This window comes from Kogia breviceps, chromosome 13 (genome assembly GCF_026419965.1).
Source record: "Kogia breviceps isolate mKogBre1 chromosome 13, mKogBre1 haplotype 1, whole genome shotgun sequence".
Taxonomy (NCBI): domain Eukaryota; kingdom Metazoa; phylum Chordata; class Mammalia; order Artiodactyla; family Physeteridae; genus Kogia; species Kogia breviceps.
The window spans coordinates 11,930,098-11,950,856 of NC_081322.1; the positions used below are offsets into that span (position 1 = coordinate 11,930,098).

The 20,759-nt window shown below is 42.8% G+C and overlaps 1 protein-coding gene across 2 annotated transcripts in view; it reads left to right on the plus strand.

Annotated features, from left to right (window-relative positions):
- Positions 1–668: 668 nt before the first annotated feature.
- Positions 669–20,759, plus strand: part of LMBRD1 (LMBR1 domain containing 1) — a 116,310-nt gene continuing 96,219 nt past the window's right edge. The window contains exons 1-4 of one of the 2 annotated variants that reach the window (XM_067011390.1): positions 705–979; positions 6,169–6,360; positions 8,303–8,479; positions 16,091–16,151. In XM_067011390.1, the coding sequence (XP_066867491.1) occupies positions 8,453–8,479; positions 16,091–16,151 (88 nt within the window). In that variant the 5' untranslated portion in view covers positions 705–979; positions 6,169–6,360; positions 8,303–8,452. Of the gene's footprint in view, positions 980–6,168; positions 6,361–8,302; positions 8,480–16,090; positions 16,152–20,759 lie in introns of both variants that reach the window. The other variant, XM_059083830.2, reaches the window with a different exon arrangement.

A 20,759-nucleotide genomic window follows, 5' to 3' on the forward strand; every position in this document is an offset into this window, starting at 1 on the left:
CTCATTTGCCCTTCCCTTCAGCAGGATTCCAGCCCGAAACAGGTCGGGGGTAACATAACCACATAATGCATTGTCAAGAGATGTGGGCTTCATCCATAAAGTTGTGTTGTGACTACAAATACGTTTGCTCAATTAAGTGGTTAACAGTACCCACGCTCCATGGACCCAGGCAAGCCATCCCGGAACCATTCCGTGGGCTTCACTATAGGCCTATGGCGGTACCTTGCTCACTTACTTATGAACATCACGAGAAGCTGCGATTTCATTCTGATATGTTCACAAAGTCAAGTACCTTTAGGGTATAAAGTCATCATGGAAATTTACAGGCATGTAGAGATCTAAATATAAAGGCCAGAACATCACATGATAAGGCAGCGTCCAGCCCAGCAGCTACTCAGGCTGGGCCCCCGTGCCAGCAAATCAGAAGGTCATTTGGGCAGCTGGGAAACGTTCCCTTAATAGTCCGCCATGCCTGCAACCTGGGGAGGCCTTCTGCCTTGAACACTAGGGAGCCTCCTCCTTTACAGCGGCAGTGGAAGGCCCCAAGGCGGCCAGGCTCCGCAGAAACAACTGCTGCTGCGCGCGTGGGCTCCTACCTTTTCCGGTTCAGCAGCCAGGACCTAATTAAGTATTCCACAGAGGTGACGTTGCCGGGAGATCACGCCCCTTCAGAGTTCCGCCCCGCCCCGCAGCCGGCAGCGTGTGACGTCACGGCGTCGCGGCCGCGCCCCGCTCCCGGCCGCTGGTCGCCAGGGGCCGCTCGCGGGCCCGATCTCCTAGACAACCAGGCGCTCCGCCCCTCCGCCCCTTTAACCTTTAGGGTGCGCGGGGCCGCGTCCTGCGCTCGCTCCCTTCTCCCCTCCCTTTCACCCCTTCGCCGGGGCTGTCCCGGCCGGAAGCGAAGATGGCGGCGGCGGCAACGGGCGCGGCGTCAGCCGAGCTGGTGATCGGCTGGTGCATCTTCGGCCTCCTGCTCCTGGTAGGAGAGATGCTTGGAGTTCCCCAGAGCCTGGACGGGGGAGGGGGCAGCCCCGCTGTTGGCCTCCGGGGCCTGGACCCTCCTCGCCCCGCCCCGCCCCGCCCGCTCATGCGGGGGCTGCGGGGGCCCTGGGCAGGGCCGCGGGGAGGGGCGCGCCGGCCCCTCGTTGCCCGCGCGGGGTGGTCCCCCCGGCTGGTGGCTGCGTCTTGACCCGGACTCCGCGCTGGCGCACCTGGGTATAGGGGCCCGGGGAGAGGAGGGGCCCTGGCAGCCGGGAGCGCCCGCCTGCGCGAGTCCCGTGGGCGCCGCGTCGTCGCCCCGGGAGGGGGGTGTCTCTGCCCCTCTGAGTGGTCCACCTTGTCCCTTCCCTTAGGATGGGGGGTCTGCAGTCTTCTCTCCTCATTGTGAGACCCTGTCTTGGTGACTTGCGGTTTTCGTTCTGACGCCGGGTTTCGTTTTCCTTCCCGGTCTCTGATGGGCGAAAACCTGTGCAGGGCGGAACTGGGGCCCCGGTCACTGCCAGCGTCAGGGTCTGTGTACCCACCTGTCTGACTTCAGGTTCCTCCTTCCCAGCCCCCTGATTCCTGCTTCTCCAGTGAGCAAAACGTGGGCCTTAATGGGCCAAATGGCCTATGTTGTACTTCCCTAACCCATATTAAAACCCTTTTATTTGGGAATTCAGTTTATTTCTCTTCGTACCCTTTCCCAGTCTCACTCTTCCCTCGCGGTCTCCAGCCCATCCTGTTGTTGCTTCAACAGGACAACTATCCGCCCCAAAGTATTTTGCCACTTTGCATTAGGAAAACAACAAAATCAACCCAAAAAACTGTTTACTTCACTTGTTGAAATAAAGACTTGTCTCATTTTACTTCGCTTTCTTGATTCCACTACCGTGTCTGCAACCTCTGTGTTATAGTCTGTTTTTCCAGTAGGTGTTGCAGCGGAAACTACTCTCCCCTCCAAAGTGCGAAAACTTGAAAAGACTTCTTTTGTCGCCTTTACCCCTCGCCCGGAAAGTAATAATGCGTTTACCCCGGAACACACTTTATTCTGCTTGGAGAAAAGTGGAAACCGTGAAGGTTGGCTGTGGTTTCCAAAGCCTGTACTTGGAGACTTCACTGGCTTTTCCATACCCTCGTATTCACTCCCCACTTTGTAGGGGAGCAAAATTTGGCGCCCCAAAATGGCTCTCTGGCTTGATGGTTAGTTCAGGCTGATTATATGTAAGAAACAGAAGACTCGGGAAATCTTTCTTTTTTACCTCTGTCTTAGCTGCTGGGAGAATTAGGAAAGGGGCTTGTTCCCAAAATAGAGTCATCACCTGAGATAACTGCAGAGGATGTGGGCTAGGCGTGGTGGTGGTGGTGGTGGTACTCTGCTGGGTCTAGAGATCCTAGCCCCTCTGTCCTGTTGTCTCTGCCTGGCTCAGCAAAAGTGTGTTTGCCAACCTTTTGCTTTTCTGTCTGCATGTAAATTGCCTTCCTCCTTTTTGAAGTCCCAAACCACCCCCAGCCAGGATCCTCTGTCTACAGCTGAAAGTGGTATTTAAGGTGAGGGCTTTGGCCATTTTGGCAAGTTTTCTTGGATATCTTCCCTGTATACATGTTCTCAAGCGTTTGTTTGATTTTCTCCTGTTGATCTATCTCATGTCAGTTTAACTGTTAGACCAGTCAGAAGATCTGAAGAACGAAAGGTACATTTCTTCCTCCCTGATAGAGGAAAACAAAGGAGCATGTAACCTGTATCAAGGTCCAGGGGGGAATCTCTTGGCAGTTATCAGTGAAAAACATGTAAGGTACAGCAGTTGTGCTGTAAATTGTAGGAGGATGCAAACAAAACAAAATGTGACCTTTAGGAGGGCCTGAAGATAGGTGGGAAAACAAAAATTCTTGTAAAAGGTTATTTTAAGTACTGAAAACCAAAGTATGGTTTTATGAATTAAATAGGACTTCAGAGAATAGAGAACAGTATTGGGAGAAAGTGGAATTGAGGCAAACTTTGGATAGATAATGAAGGGAAGGCATTTAAGTTGGTGATTTTACAGTGGGAACAAGATAAAAAGGAGAAGGGAATTAAAGGTCTGAAATTAGATGTAGGAAAAGAAATTAGTAATGAGGGCCATTGTTTAATTTTGTGCAAGTCTCTTTAGTCCCTGGATTATTAGAAGAGAGCTGAATTCTCATGTCTGCTTCTGCATTCAGCCTTTTCAGAGATGGTTTTGGTTGAAGTATATGAAGTTTTAGTGATACGTAGTTGGAAGCAGAGTATCTTTTAGGTCATTGTGGACCTTGTTCTGTAATACTACACCCAAACTCAGTAAGTAGAAGCTTCTTAATATGAAATACGGATTCTGAAACCCTGTCAATGAACTTTTATTCCGTTGTATTAAAGTCCACGTTGTACTTTGAATGGATCTTTCCCCATGCGTGGTTTTATAATGTGATGCATTTGATCATTTAGAAAATACTGGTTCACTGAGTTATGCAGATCTTCCAAATATGGATACCTTTCATTATATAAATCAAAATATCACATCAGTATCACTACTGATCTTGTCAGAAGAAATGTCTCAGAAATAAGTATTGAGAATTGTCAAGCTCACAGTCGTGGATACAGGTTTTCCAAAATTCTGGTTTTCATATGAAAGCTTGAATTTTATCACTGGTAACAAATGCTGTCAGTTGTTTTTCTTGAACTGATCGGCTTCCTTTGTTCATTTAGACAAAATCTGCCAAATATCCAAGTCTGCATGACCATAGTTAGTCACTTGTGCTTTCAAGTGAAAATGATGTTTCTTGGAAATAGTGCCTAGTTTGGCTTTTGACTCTTAAATCTTGAGGTGCTTTTCCTGGGGACAGCCAGCCATCGCAGGTTGAGTACATACTTCCAGTATGCCTTTCCCCAAGGAGTATTAAAAGAGGCAAGTGTTGAAGTTTAATAAAGTTAACATTTACTGCTTGTCAACTGTAGTTTTAAGTTAAATGTCTTAAAAAAAATTTTTTTCCCCTTCTGTGAGTGTGGTGTGGTGGTAAAGAATAAGATTACTACTGGCACGTTTGGTGCCATTGTCTTAATTCTTGCTTAAATCGCCAGCAGTTTTCCCCACCAAGGCTTTTGCACCATCAGTGCATATATCAACATAGTGACAAAGGCGGGTGACGTCTTAGTATTATTATGGGGTTAGTTGCAATCTGCCAATCCCCGGAAAGGGTTGTGGGGCTGCCAGGGGTCTGGGGGCTTAACACTTTGAGCACTGCTGCCAGTCATCTTCTAAAGGGTCAGAACACTGAGATGGACTACTTTTGTAACCTTGGGCAAACAGGATGGACTTCATTTTCTTCTGCCACATACGGAAAGGTGAGACTTGGCCCCTCCAAAGCCTATCATCTCACTGTCTACTACGTTTACTGTACCAATCTGAGCCCCTCCCCCGACCCCTCCCCCTGCAAGATGCTCAGTAATTTGGTTTACACCAGCTCTCCAGTTGCAGTTCCCGTCACTGTACAAGATTGAGTCTCCGCTTCTGTAAAGCAGGTTTACTCTTGTTTCTCAAAGTGAGGGGATCACCTGGGAACTTATGAGAAATACAAAATATAAGACCCCAGCCCCACCGAATCAGAATCTGCAGTTCGACAAGATCCCAGGCAGTGTGTGTGCGCGTTCATTTAACAAAAGTTTATCTGTTCTCGTGCCTGCCTCTGCCCAGGTGCTTCTCCACCTTGATTGCTCATTAAAGCCACCTGGGGAGTATTGAAAGCCCTAATGCCCAGACAGGTGAAATCACAATCTCTTGGGAGGGGTTGGGGACTGCTCTGAACCTTTCCTTATAATTGTTAGCAAAATTATGTATTGGTTTCTTTTATGAAATCCTCTAAGATGTTATTTCATATGACATTTCATAATAATTGCTGCTGTTTGTAGCACTGTGCTAAACTCTTCATTCAGTTTTAATAACCTGCTACGAAAGAGGTGTTCTTATTTCTATCTTACAGTTGAGGACATTTGGTTTATTTTACAATGTAGTAACTATTGATAGATTTGTTACGAGTCCAAGCTCGCTCTGCTTGCTGCACGACAGGCCAGTGAACCCGAGACGAGGTATCAGGGCAAGGAATACGACTTCACTCGGAAAGCCGGCAGACCGAGAAGGTGGCAGACTAGTGTTTCTGAAAAACCATCTTAGCGGGGTCTGGACGCCAGTTTCTTTTGCAGAATCAGAGAGGGAGAGGCCTCGAGGAAGTAAAGTAAAAGGGCCATCAGTCTCTCAAAACACTTCCTGGAATGGCCGGCCTTGGGGAGGGGACGTGTTAGTTTCTTTTTCCTTGCAGCCATTCACAGGTGGACAGGGTTCCCTGAGGTATGGTTATAATAACAAAAGCAACGAAAAGCAAAGGTTAAAGTCAAAGAAACAGATCCAACTTGGAGTCCAATTTAGCTCTTCCCTGTTACAGATTTAACCTGTAAACAACTGTTTGGGGTTCTGTTTTAAAACTGTAAAGGAATCTTGAGACCAAAAAGTTTGGGAACCTCTAGCTTAACTGTTTTGCCTGCATTGCCCTTTCCCTGCTTGTTAATTGGCAAACTCCTTCCTTTGCAGTAATACCTGTCGCTCTGAACTCTGTAAAAGTGCAGGTCTCCTTGAAGTCCAACAAAAAAGTTATTGAGCACTTTGTGTCAAGTACTGCTAAGGATAGAAAGAAAAGGCTCATCTTCCAGTGACTTCCAAAATAGTTGGGGAATATTTTAAATATCTGTCAATTAATTTAGAAACAAACCCATTAAATATTAATATAAGTAACATTTTATGAAAGAATATTTTCCAGAACAAAAAGAAATTAGTAAGTTGTTAAGCCAGAATTTGAATGAAGGTCTTCGTTCTCTCTCCCTTTCTTTCTCCCTCTTTCTTTCTTTCTTTCTCTCTCTCCCCCTCCCTCCCTTCCTTTCTTTCTTTCTTTCTTTCTCTCTCTCCCTCCCTCCCTCCCTCTCCTTTTTCTCCCTTCGAAGCTTTCTTTCTCCCTTTCTTTCTCTTTCTTTCTTTCTCTCTTTCTTTCTTTCTCTCTCTCTCCCTCTCTCTCTCTCTCTCCCCCCCTCCCTTCCTCCCTCTCTTTCTCTCTTTCTCTTCTTTCCTTCCTCCCTCCCTCCCTTCTTTCCTTCCTTCCTTTCCTCCTTTCTTTCTCTCCAACAACCAGGTTCCCAGGAGCACATTTTCCTTTTCACCTTATTTTTTCCTGCTTTTCTGATACCAACTGAAATGCTAATAATGTAAAGAAATTACATGCAACGACTTGGATGGATTTCAGATTCATTATGCTAAGCAAAAGAAGCCAGACTCAAAAGACATACTGTATAAGGACATGATGACATTCTAGAAAAAGCAGAAGGTATGGGGACAGATAACAGAGAGTGGTTGTCGAGGGCTGGGGAGTAGAGAGACGGGTTAACTCTGGAGGGGCAAAGGGGATTTTTCTGCGATGATGGAACTGTGATTATATATTGACTATGGTTGGAGAATTTGGAAACTGAAACTAGTTAGGTGGTGCTTAGGTCAGTTCTGGTTCCTGAACTAGAAGGGAAGTAACGTTACATGAAGAACTGGATTTGCCTGTTGATGGGTGTTGAACCAAAAGACACAATCAAGCCAAAAAGCAGGAGTGGGGAGAACGCTGGGGACCTTTCCCAAAGCAGTGTCTCCTCGACAGCAAGATGGGGGGAGTTTTAAGCTAAGGGTGTGTGCATGTTATTAAGGGGCTTGAGCAGAGGAATCGAATTGGGGCAAAGTCCACAGAGTCCAAGCTTTATTTGATTGGAGTCAGTAGGGTCAGAAAAGGTCAACATCATCACCCCTTAGGTTCCAGTTGATCTAGTGGTTGAGCATGGGAGGTGGGGTTAACTTCTGCAAAATAGCTCAAGAAAGTGCTTCAGGCTAATCCTTACCACCATTGAAACAGAATTGGGAGTTTACAACTGATATATTATCTTTACTGTTGTTACTTCTCTCGCCTGGTAAGTCTTTTGTTCCTTTAATATCTTTAATTACTGAGACCCATTCAAGCATGTGCGCTGTAGCCAGTCTTAGATCACTAAATGGCTTGGGCCAAAAGTTGCTTCTCTTATGTCAAGAAGGCCAAGCCTGGTTCTCTTTCTCTAGGGAAGCCCTGCCCTGTCTGCTTACAGTGACAGTTAAATCTGTTGAAAAGCGTGACAGGCCAAAACTAAGCCTGTGTCCCAGGGCTTTGATAGAGCTTAGTTAAAACCCTGGTTTTCAGGTTCACCTCAGATTGGAATCCTCAGGCATTTGAAGCGCTGATGCCTGGAGGAGCCTCACTCTCTGATCGAAGTGGTTAGCGAGGTGGGTGTACAGGTAGGCATTTAAGTTTTTACCCAAGGGCTTCTAACACAGCCAAGTTTGAGAATCACTCACTGATTCAGAATCTGTCTGCTTCCCCTAGGATTAGGGCGGAGGTTCTCGAAGTGTAGTCCTTGGACCAGCGTCAGTCTCACCTGGGAGCTTGTGACAAACACAGGTTTTCTGGACCTTCTCCAGACCAGTTGGATCTGGGGCTCTGTGCTTTAGCAGCCCTCCAGGGGATTCTGATGCTGGAATCGGAAGTTAGAGGATTGTGAGAGTGCAGTCCTATACCCTCTGTTAGTTTCTAGGAAGATGTTGATTCCTGTTAAGAGTACCCCGTTGAGATGTCAACCTCAGTACCTCCGAGTGTATGTTTTCCCTGAAAAGTTCCCTGCAGTGCACGTGCATCCATTGTCAGTGTTCACTTTTCTTCACTTAATGCCCTTTGAAATGCGAATTATAGTATAATGTGTCAGTTGCATGGTGATTATTGGCAGTTAATCTTGAGTTGAATGGTACTCTTGAACTGTCATAATGGGACAGAAGTGAATTTTAATTCAAGTGGTATTCTGTGTTGCTTCAACAGTAAGAATAGGATAGAATAACTTCTAGTTATGTCTTCTTTAGGTTGGGGAGATCTATAGGGAAAAGTATTCAGAGCTAGTTAGAACTGTAATGTTGTGTGAAACCACGAATGGTTATACTGTGTTCAGTGAGCACTGTTATTGATAACTTTTGCTTGTTCTTTTTGGTGTCTGGGCACCCAGGTGAAGTCGTACTGCTTTCAAGAACTCAGCTTTGAAAGTTGTAAATCTTGAATAAATGTATAAGGGGTAGTGGATGTTGCTTGCACATCCGGAAGAATCTCTACTTGACATAATGTTTCCCGTTGGGAACTTCCAAACACAGACTTAAAATCAGTTTTAGAGAATACGTAGGGCAGTAACAAAACATTTCTTTCTGTTCTATTTCAGGCTATTTTGGCATTCTGCTGGGTATATGTTCGCAAATATCAAAGTCAGCGGGAAAGTGAAGTTGTCTCCACCATAACAGCGATCTTTTCTCTGGCGATTGCTCTGATCACATCAGCACTTCTACCAGTGGATATATTTTTGGTTTCCTACATGAAAAACCAAAATGGTACATTTAAGGTAATTATCATCATACTATGGGAGTTTTTTCCTTTCATATTCTTGGCAATTAAGTATTTACTGAAATGTTTAGCAGTGCAGTGTATGGTGTGTTTTATTGTCGTCTCTGGGAATCAGCGGGAATGGAAATGCACATAGAGGCCGAGTATGTGACAACTGCATGGAACAGACTGTTCTCTGGCTTACTACGATCCAAGTGTGAAGAATGCCTTTTGTTAATCGGAAAATGTGCTAAGTAATCATAATAGGGTTAGTTTTGTGCCTCTTGCAGCTCCCTTGGCTTGGTCCGCATCAATGCGGCACACAGATAATTTAGAGGGGATTTTGTTAGTGGCAGATTAGGGTCTTCATCTCTGTGTCATATGGAGTCACTGTGATGTAGGCTGCGGATTATCGGACCTGAGTTCTAGTCTTGATTCTCACTGTCTAACTTGTGTCTTTGGCCAAACTGAACTTTTCTGGACTTCAAGTTCCTCATTTTAAAAATGCATGGTGTTGGACTGGAAAATTTCTGAGTTCCCTTTCAATTATGCAAGTCACTTTTACATTTCTTATTAGTGTAACCTTCTATGAGGCAGGAACTGTGTCTTGTTTGTTTCTGTGAGCCCAGTGTCTGACAGGCAGTAGGTACTTAAATATTTGAATGAAATATTATTTCAGTTATCTCAGTAAATGCATGGTTGCAAAATAAGTTCCTGAATTGGGCCAACTGGGCTGAAATAATTTGATAATTTTTTGTGGGTAGGTTTGGATAGATTCTGATTGCTGTGAAAACTACAGTTATTTTCTGTAGGTCAGTCATTCGTTTAGCGAGTATCAATTGACCACTTAGTAAGTGCCGAACACTGTACAGAGATAGTAACTAACGTTTGTTGAGTATTTACTATGTGTCAGACTCTTTCCTAAATGGTTTACATGTCTTCGTGCCATTAGTGTCCCAACAACTCTGTGAGGTAGATAGTGTTATCCATGTTTTTATGGGCAGGACGCCAGGGTTCAGAGAGGGGATGTGACCCATCTTGGGTCTTGGGGTTTGTTAGTGCTGTTGCTGGGATTTGAAGTTCTGCAGTCTGGCTCCAAGGCTCCTTGCTCACTGGGATCTGGATCTGTACCTCTATCTGTATCTGTCCATCTGATACAGTGGGGAGGTAGTGTTATCCCTTGTATAATTGTTGTTTGAGTAGGAGATTTTTTAAGTTTTAAATTTAGAATATTTGATTTGTTTAGATTTTGTGGGATTATGTTTTCATCTTGAAATTTCTAAAGTAAGTATTTTCATGATATTATGAACTTCCCCTGAGATTATGTAGTTGTTCTGGGACCATGCTTAATTTAGTAGTCACTTTCTGGGTACTAGTTTTTTGTTTTCCTTTTTTTTTTTTAATTCGTGAGATTGCATTTATACTTGTTTAAACAAGACTTAAGGAATTCACCCACCTAAAGAAGCAAAAGTATTACCCATAAAAACTTAGGGCATTTATTTTATTAATAATATGGCCCAAAAGAGAAGAAAATGTATAACTGTAGTTAATGTGCTTATTTTATGGTTGCTAAATCTGAATGTGCACCAATAATTAGAAGGGAAAAATTCCATGTTAGTGTTTTTTCCCCTAATTAAAAAAAATGTTTTCTGTCATTATTGAGGGATTATTTATTCAGCAATTGTATGGTTTTTTTTTCTACTGTTCATTTACTTAGTTGTCTCTGTTTAGTTCTGTTTGTTTTTAGCTAACTCAGCTAAAAACAGCTAATGTACCAGTTTTTTTTTCCAATACTTGGATACCTTTCTTGATATTTTAAACATTCTTTGTTTCCCTTTCTGTCTTTTTCTGGGAGGGCTGGATGGGGGACTAGTGAAATTCATGAGAGTTGTCATTTGAAGCTGGCATGTGCTAACACTCAAAGGAGAACTGAAAAGACTTTCAAAGGACACTTTCCCAGTAAACCGTAGAGAGTATTTTCTCCAAAATGTTATTAGTGAATTTTCTTGGGGTGCTTAGTGAAAGACAAGAGTAAGTATTTAAGAATTAGTTTTCAGACTTCATCCTGCAGCTGTAAATTTAGCTGTCTTCGGGTAGAAGTGTCCACAGTGTCTTTAATCTCTTCCGTCCATATGAGTCAGGATGAATGTGCAAGCTGACGTTGTTTCCCATGATGAATTACGTTGTATCCGAAGTTTTACAACGTGCATTTATTCCTAAATGAATATAAGTATCGTCTTTCTCCATTTCCACCTCAAATATTGAAGCCTCTAAACCGATTAGCGACCTGCCTTATGAGGTATAATTGTTTGGAAACTCGAGATATCAAGGACTGCTAGCATTTGGCTTAGGAACTGAGGGTGGCAGGCAGTCAGTCAACATACTTTCTCTGTTTTGTCTTATTTGCCTTCCTAGCTGTTTCTGCCTTCTTTTGGCCAAGGGTATATTGTAATAATGTCTGAACTGTTTCCATTCACCTTTTTTTAAACACATGACACTGTGAATAATTTCAGCCAGATAATTTCTTTGTTTCTAGTTTTTGTGAAATAATTAACTTTATAGATTAAAGAAAAAAAAAGAAAACCTTAAAGTATAGCGAGAAGTGTTCTATTATAGTGTCTAGTTGACCAATAACTTTAGCTAGTGATATACACAGAGTATACCAATCATAAAAATCAGAAATGGCCACTAACGTGAACAAATATTCTTTATTTTATACAGTGTGTAAAATTAAAATAAAATCAGTAGTTAAGATATGGCATCGCAGCGTTTGTTTTGGTAGCTAAAATGTTCAACTCTTCCTTCCCTCCGTCAATGATTGGTCTCTTTATGGCCCATAATTATGAGGTGTCTGGGTTGAACTCTACTACTGCCTCATTCCTACTCTCAGATGCTGGTAATTTTATCTTAGAACTCTGTGCTCTTCACTACACCTTAAATATATTCATGCAGTTAATATCTTCTAAGTGTGTAACGTGTGCCTGACAGCGATGTGGGTGCTAGAGATTAACGAGCACAGCCAGTGAGGCCGCTGCTCTCAGGGGGCTTACATTCTGTGCGAGCAGACCAGCAGTCAACAAACAAAACAGGCTAGCTTCCTAGTGCTGACTTCTGTGAGGGTGCAGAACAGAGTGGTGTGAGGGTCAGCTCGGCTGTGGGTGTGGAGGCAGGAGGACGGGCCGAGGAGGACCAGGCTGCCGCCGTCCTGGGGGTGAGAACTGAGTGAGGGCCGCCTCAGGGAGAAGCAGCAGGTACAGAGGCCCTCAGGCAGACATGCTTTGGCCCAGCTGGCCGGGGTGTGGCATTGGGGGCCGTGCTGTGGTAGGAGCTGAGATGAAGAAGAAGGTGGGGACAGATTATTTGTGACTTCTAGGCCCTGTTAATGGGTTTAGATTTCCAAGGGCAATGGGAAGTTCGCGAAGGTAAAAAATAAAGGTGGTGTGGGTTAGAGGGGTACTAGTGGAGAAAAGTGATTAAAGGCGGTGTGGATTCTGGAGCTAGAACTGCTTGGATTGGCTGCTGGATTAGATATGGGGGTGGAAGGAAAATGAAAACTCGAGATTAACGAAGCACTGCAGCCTAGTACACCTTAGAGACGTAGGGCAGCCTGGGGGAATAATTAGACCTGTGTGTGCACACGGACAAGTGAGGGATGTAGAAAACAGAGCTGTAGTTTGGACAAGTTACCTTCAAGGTGCCTATCATACGTATTCAAGTGCGGCGTCGAGCGGGGAGTTGAAGCTCCAGGGGAACCTTATGGTTGGAGAGAAGTATCTGGAAGTCCTCGGCACGTGCATGGTATTTAGAGCTACACACTGTCCAGCAGCTGGGGAGACCGAGTGGTCAGAGAAGGCTTGGATGGGCTTGGATTCGAGAGCTGCGTTAGTTACCTGGAGGCTGGCCCAAGGGGAGGCGCTGCAGCCTGGGAGGCGGGAAGGAAAATGAAGGAGGGGGCTTCTCAGGAGAAGAATGTGTTTCAGGAAGAGTGATGCTGAGAGATGGAGGGAGAGAGGGAGGGGAGCGACGGTGGCTTTGGGGAAGCGCGGTTTCCATGGAGCTGCGGGGCAGTTAGGTGGCAGTGGCTGAGTGTGGGCCGGAAGGTGAGGGAGCAGTGACGAGGGATGCTGACAGCTTTTCAGGAACCTCTGTCCTCCAGGGGCGTAGGAGGTGGGGTGGGGTGTGTTTATCTGTGGTGGTGGTGGGTCCTTTCATGGAAACTACTAGAGCGTGTATACTTTAGGGTTCAGTAGAGTGGGAGAGGTGTCTGGGAGGAGAGAAAGGGTATCAGTGCAGGTGCAGTGTCCCTGCAAAGGCAGAGGGGTGGGAACCCGAAGGGAAAGTGTTGGCTGTAAATAGCGCGGGTGCTCCGCAGAAGGGAGGGCTAGCATTCGAGTACAGATGGCCGTCGGTTCTGGATTTGGGAGTGAATTGAGTAGCTCTTTTTGGTCCTCATGATTTGAGAGACCTTTACGTCAGTGTTTGTCAGCCATCGGCTTCTGTGCTGGGTGACCCTTGTGAGGGCCGTCCTGTGCATTGCAGGTGTTGAGCAGGTCCTGGCCTCTGCCATTTGATGCCGGTAGCATACAGAGCCCGCCTCCACCCTCCAGCGTCTCCGGGACGTTGCCGGGTGTCCATGGGGGCGGAGTCACCCCTGAGTGAGAACCATTGGTCTAAGGTGAGGTGGTTATCTGGTAAAATTAAGAAGAGTCAAGTGTGGTTTGGGATTGGACCGAGCATTTCAGAAAGTCATCTTGCAGAATGGGAGAGGGGGTTTTACATCCACAAACCGCTACCTCTGTTCTGTGGACTTTATATCCTTTTCCTGTCTTCTAAAATGTTCTTCCTTCGTATTCTTTACTTAGTATTAGTTCTTGTTTGTCTCACGTTCCTGTGGGGCTTCTGAGGTTCATTTCGGTCTCTACTTTGGGAGGCAGTAGCTTGTGAAATGTATCAAGGGCACAGCGTTTCTCAAAATGTAGAAGAAGGAAGTTTCATAAACTAAGCTCTTTTGACAGTACATCAGATACCTTGGAGGCAAGACTGTATATAAAAGCCAAATACACAAATAGTACTTGAGTGATGTTGTATATTTTACACATATTTTTGCTTTAAAATAGTAACAGTAATGCTCTCTAACTGCCACAAGATTTGGTTAAACTAAAGAACGTTGGTGGGTAAAAGATGCTAAATTTCAATGAACCTTTGGCTTTAATTACCTTCAGACTTTCTACATTTAATCTTTTTCTGAGGTTGGGGTCTTCTTCAATTTTGAAGTTTAACTTTTATGTGCTCCTCAATGGGTACGTTAATACCTCGTGGGGTTCTCTTGGAAATTGGTAGGGAGCTTGCATAAGGATAGATGTAATTATCCTCTGTTTCAAAACATCTTCAAGTTTGAAAAATCTTTTAAAATGTCTGTTTTGATGTATAAACAATCACCAAAGAAACACAGCTTTGGAGAGTAGAAGCTTTGGTTGTGTGTATATTCATTTGGATACTTGAGTCGTTGATGAAGAAATTTCCAGTCATTGGCTAGAATTCTTCCCAGTGCTTTTCCAGTCCTGTGTGGTAAGCACTGCTTAATGTTCTTTCCATTTTTCTGTAGTATATGTACAGTGTTTCTTTCATTACATTTTTTAGACAAAGATTGAGTATGTTGTTAAAACTATTGGTTGCAACTTGTTCTGTTTACCCGCACTCAAAAGTACTTTATGGATATCCATATACGCCTGTATGTGTTTCAGATGACTTTTAGAATCAGCATGGCAAAATACTCTACCCACTATTGGGACTTTTTTTTTTTTGGCTGTACGCGGGCCTCACACTGTTGTGGCGTCTCCCGTTGCGGAGCACAGGCTCCGGACGCGCAGGCTCAGCGGCCATGGCTCACGGGCCCAGCCGCTCCGCGGCACGTGGGATCTTCCCGGACCGGGGCACGAACCCGTGTCCCCTGCATGAGCAGGCGGACTCTCAACCACTGCGCCACCAGGGAAGCCCCACTATTGGGATTTTGATAGGCAATATATAGTTTTTATAGATTAATTTGGAGGGATTTGGTATTTACAGTCTTTTCATGTAGGAACGTGTGACTTTTCATTTATTTGGATCTTTTTTATATTCTGTAATTATTTGTTTCTTTATATAGTTAACATAATTTTAAAATTTAGGCCATTAAGTTTTTCTTTTTAAAAAAATTTATTTTTGTTTTTTATTTATTTATTTTTGGCTGTGTTGGGTCTTCTTCGCTGCACGGGCTTTCTCTAGTTGTGGCGAGTGGGGGCCACTCTTCGTTGTGGTGTGTGGGCTTCTCATTGCGGTGGCTTCTCTTGCTGTGGAGCATGGGCTCTAGGCACGCGGGCTTCAGTAGTTGTGGCACGTGGGCTCAGTAGTTGTGGCTCATGGGCTCTAGAGTGCAGGCTCAGTAATTATGGCACTCTGCGGCATGTGGGATCTTCCTGGACCAGAGATCAAACCCTTGTCCCCTGCATTGGCAGATGGACTCTTAACCACTGCACCACCGGGGAAGTCCTCTTAAGTTTTTCATAGTCTTAATTGCTATCGGAAAAATACTTTTTTCATTGTGCGCTGTGTGTCAAGGTTTGCATTTGTAGTGCTAAATTTGGGGTTTCCACATTTTTGTTCTTTTAGGCATTTGTCAATTAGAAATTCATAGATATTCATTGCTAGAGGTGTTTGTAGGTGAAAAAGGAAAAAAAAGGAAAAACCTGAATTATTTTAGGAGAGTTAAATGTTTCCACTCTTCCTTAAGAGACCTTGTAAGTGGGATGTTGATACTGACTTGAGTTCTTGAAGTATTGATAGAACAAAATTGACCTGGATACTAATTTGAGCCTTGGTACTTAATCGCAATGACCAGTCACATTGACGCTTCAGGCTTAATTTTGCATATGCATACAATTAGGATAGTCAAAAAGACTTGCTGTTATACCCCAGTTCTATTTCATTAATGTATAGATTTTTTTATTTGAAAAGATAAATTAGAATTAATTTTCTAATTTAAAGTACTAAATTTAAATGACTAATTTAAAGAAAATGTGGGTTGAATGCAAAGAAGTTTATATTGACTGTTCTTTTAGGTATTTGAAAATATCTTGTTTCTAAAATACAAATCTTACCTGTCACTCTGCACAAAACTGCATCACTGTATTCCATTGCCTTGAGGACAGAGGCCAGAATACTTGGCGTGACTCACAGACCCTCAAACCTAACGCCTTTCCCTCCCTCATTCCACCCGCTTTCTCTTCCCTTCCCAAAAGCTCGAGTGAATCTGTATTTTGTTTCCTGCAGGTTTTTCAAAGTCTCCATGCATGTTCCTTCATTCTCTTCCCTCCTTCCCACTGTGTTGTTCCAGCCCCAGTGTAGTGGCCCTGGCCCGTAGCTGCCTGTCCTTCACATGCTTCCCCAGAACCATGTCGTCACATTAGCTCAGGATTCACCTGCTGAAATTGCCTGTTTACTTGTCTGTCTGTCACTTATTGAGGGCACAGACCATACCTGTCAGAGTCGATGATACATTTATAAGTGATATTCAATCATATTAAAATTTAAGTATAATTGTTAAGCAAATGGCTGTTTCATTAATATTTCTATTGTTTCCTTTTGATCCTAGGACTGGGCCAACGCTAATGTCAGCAGACGGATCGAGGACACCGTATTGTACGGTTACTACAGTAAGTATATTTCCATTTCATTGCCTGTCTGGGCTGCTCGCCAAAATGTAGAATAAAGCTACATATAGACTTTTCTTTTTAAATTGGAGTATAGTTGCTTTACAATGTTGTGTTAGTTTCTGCTGTACAGCAAAGTGAATCAGCTGTATGTATACATATGTCCCCTCTTTTTTGGATTTCCTTCTCATTTAGGTCACCACAGAGCATTGAGTAGAGTTCTGTGCTATATAGTAGGTTCTCCTTAGTTATCTGTTTTATAAATTTTATTGTTTATGTGTCAATCCCCTTCTCCCAATTCATCCCAAGCCCCCTTTCCCGCCTTGGAGTCCATAACATTTGTTCTCTACTTATGTGTCTCTATTTCTGTTTTGCAAATAGGTTCATCGGCACCATTTTTCTAGATTCCACATGTGTGCGTTAATAGACGGTATTTGTTTTTCTCTTTCTGACTTACTTCACTCTGTATGACAGTCTCTAGGTCCATCCACGTCTCTACAAATGACCCAATTTCGTTCCTCTTTATGGCTGAGTAATGTTCCATTATATATAGGTACCATATCCATTCATCTGTCGATGGGTGTTTAGGTTGCTTCCATGGCTATTGTAAATAGTGCTGCAGTGAACACTGGGGTGCATGTATCTTTCGGAATTATGGTTTTCTCTTGGTATATGCCCAGTAGTGGGATTGCTGGTTCATAATATAGTTCTATTTTTAGTTTTTTAAGGAACTTCCATACTCTTCTCCATAGTGGCTGTACCAGTTTATGTTCCCACAGTGTAGGAGGGTTCCCTTTTCTCCACACCCTCTCCAGCATTTATTGTTTGTAGATTTTTTGATATGGTCATTCTGACTGGTGTGCAGTGGTATGTCGTAGTTTTGATTTTCATTTCTCTAATAATTAGTGAAGTTGAGCATCTTTTCATGTGCCTCTTGGCCATTTGTATGTCTTCTTCGGGGAAATGTCTATTTAGGTCTTCCACCCATTTTTGGATAGGGTTGTTTGTTTTTTTGATATTGAGCTGCATGAGCTGTTTGTATATATGGGAGGTTAATCCCTTGTTGGTTGCTTCATTTGCAAATATTTTCTCCCATTCTGAGGGTTGCCTTTTTGTCTTGTTTATGGTTTCCTTTTATATCACATCTGAGATGACTGTTTCAACACCATGAATAAGTAGTATAGAACTCATCTGTTCCTCCTGAAACTTTTGTTACATACTTTGTTTCACTTTCAGCCCTTCTTTGTGGAGGTTCAGTCAAGTTCCCTTAAATCTGGGCTCTCTTCCTCTGATACCATTGTTTGGTAACTTTGTTACCACTTTCCCATTTGCACTCTTGATTTTGAAAATCTCAGTTTTCTAGAAATTTCTCCTAAGTATTGGCACTAGTAGAGTGTACTGTCTGGGAGTTTGCAGAATCAGCCAGTTTAACCTGGGGGTCATGGTGGATTGGTGTGTTTTGTACTCTATAGAACCGATTAATCCGGGGGTGGTGGTGGATTGGCCCCTCCTTCTCTCCTTTCCTCTCTCTTCCTTCCCTAGTGTTGGATTCGAGAAGCTATTTATAATAACCACCTAAATGTTTTCGAAATTGTCTCTGAATAAATATGACTCGTGCTTTTATAAAAATGTGTAAGTGCTGAGTTAGGAAAGGGATGTCATTTTTTTTTTCCAGCAATGAATCAAGAGGTTGAATAAAATTTCAGTAGAACACTGAAAAAAAAATCTATAGAAGTTTCTGTTGATGGGGTAAATTTTTCAGGGGTTTCATTGGATTTTAACTTAGCTGCTTTGGCTCCAAGTTTTGTCTCCTGATCTAAAATCTACAGGACCTATGAAATTCCATTTCTTTGGTTTAGATTTCAGAAATATTTTTATGGTATTTTAATATAGAATTTATTATTTCTAATGAATAAATTAAATGCATATCATAAAATCTAGATTTGACCTGTTAAATGAAAACTTTTGAAATGGCGGTATATTAAGCAGAATACAAACTTATTGGCAGGATATAAATCACTTCTTCAAAACCAGTTTTGTGGGATGGGGCCTGTCTCCTGTGTAACACTACAGTGTATTTGTGCTGTAGAACATGTGACAAGATAAGCCAGCTTTTATCTTAGTGCAGTCCAGGTTTATGAACCTTATCTTATCAATGAACCTAGAGGCTAGTGGATTGATCCATTGTAACCAAGGTTACAGAGACTTCTACCCTGGAATGTTAATTTCAGCAGTCTTTCCAGTTGGTTTCATAGAGAGAATTAAGCCTACAGGAAGTGATCTGTGATTATTTTTCTTAATCCTCCCAAGGATAGTGTGTTTCTAGTATCATTTTAAATGCATGGGAGAAAATTAATCATTATAAACAAGATGACTTAGGGATTTAGGGTTTGATCCTCTGTATAACTTGGGTTGTAGTGAGAAATAATAACTGCCTTGGGATAGGATAGTTGAGTCACTGTTCTAGGGAAGAAATCTGCATGAGAAGCCAAATTATGAATAGAAGATTTCTTGATGACTATGGAATTGAAGCAAGAAGATTTAATTCAACAATATTAATGGTTGTCATAAAGTTAGTTATATCCATTTTAGCTATGGCTGCTAGGCCTTTGACTTTGACTCAGATAACGCCCTCCAGCTAGGAACCATAGCTTCTGAGATGGTTATCATCCTCAAGCCCAGCTGTTTCCCAGAAATGCTGGCTGTTATCTAATTACATATTACATCTCTGATTCTGCCTGCTGACGACTAAGCAGACTCCAGAGAATCCGAAGCACTATTTTTATCCCTTCCCTTGTGTGAGATTCTGTAGTTCATCTAGTCTCTCCTAACATATCGACACATTTTCGTTGTCTGACCTTCCCAGGCATTGTGCAGGGCTTTCATATTCAACACTTTCTTTGATCTTCATGAACGTCATTTTGTAGAGGTATTTTCTACATTTTACAGGTGAAGAAATTTTACCTAGAGATGTTAAAGATCACCTTGTTAGTGAGTGATGTAGCCCAGAGTAGATATTATTTCCTAAGCTGGAGCTGCTTACCGTTAAGTGAGCTGCCTTTTAATAAATTGTTCTGGGGATATTTGTTACCTGTGGGAATGCTTAGCCAGCCCTGAACCCCTGGGGCCGCTTCAGACATCATCTGGAGACCCTTTAAATAGTACGGAATGTAGATTACATCCTCAGAGATTCTGATTTACTTTGGCATTCAGTTAATATCACCACTATTCTTATCAGAGAGGTGTTTATGTATTGGAAGGAGGTAAGACTCCAGGTGCTGGATTCAAGTTTTCCAAAAATTCCGGTTTTCTCTTGAGACCTCAATTTTTATCATTCATAACAAATACTGTTACTTATTTTCTTTAAAGTGACAGACTCACTTTATCCTTTTTTGAGAGAATCTGCCTAATACTCCAGTCTGGATAGCTGTAGTTTTTCTGTCCGTGTTCTTTCAAGTAAAAATGACATTCTTTGAAAAAAAGTGCCTAGTGTAGCTCACAATTGAAATAGCGCAGGTGCTTCTCACAGGTACACTGTATGTGTACTTCTGCAAACACAGAACACTGAAAAGATGTGCACTCAAGGGTGGACATCTCAGAATTATTTCTGCTTAGAGGGACTTTGCTGAATAAAAGTGCCCCCCGCTGGTGAGCGCTTGGAGGGTGAAGAGTATAGTAAGTGCTAGTGGGAAGGGAAGCAACATGTTAACATTGTCATGAAAATAGCTTCACATTGCGGATCCCCTGCAAGGGTCTTGCTGATCCTAAGGTCTCAAAACGACATTTTTAAGAAACTTCTGTTACGTTCATGGAACTTTGGGTGTTTTTTCTGGAAAGTTTGTGAAAGTGAGGCCAGCTGCTTCTACCCGCTGGGTACCTCCAGGTTGGTTGGTTATTACCAGTCTTCATTAACTGAAGCTGCCTACAAAGGTACAGTTTCCTGGAGCTCGTGGAAGGCTGAGAGGGTAGAGTTTGTTTCTACCCCTTTGCCCTGTACTCGTGGGGGCCCAGTACACAGGAGGAGACTTCCTCATCTGAGGATGTTGTGCCCACCCCAGAAACATTAAGGACTTTTTTTTTCTCTCGTTTTGAAAGTTTTTGTTTATTTCTTCATCTGTGTCTTCAAATTTCTTTGAAAAAGCATCTCTTGTTTGACATTTCGGCTCTCACTTCTGTTTGAATCTCATATTTGGACCTCTTATGAAATCTTTTATCTCTTCTGTATATGTTCAGCCTTTTATCTGAGCTCTATTTTTGATTTCGAATTTATTTTTACCTTTAAATTCTTTCCTTTTATTTATTGTAATCTATTGTAAATGTTTATTCTGTTTTCTCTGACTATTCTTGAAATTTTTCATTTTAATTCTTTCACCATCTACTTTGGTTTAATTTCTTTTAAGTGAATTTTCCTTTTATTTAATCATTTTTCCTAACCCTTGTTTTGATTTTGTAGTGAGTGCAGAGGTTGTAGAGATGGGGAGAGCCCAAACCAAGAGCAGGGATTGTTCAAGGCTTCCTCCTCTTGATGCTGATTTTTCGGGCTGTCATTTTTTGTCTACGTATAACTTGAGTCATATACTATGTATTGTTTTCTGTTTGGCCTCTTTAGTG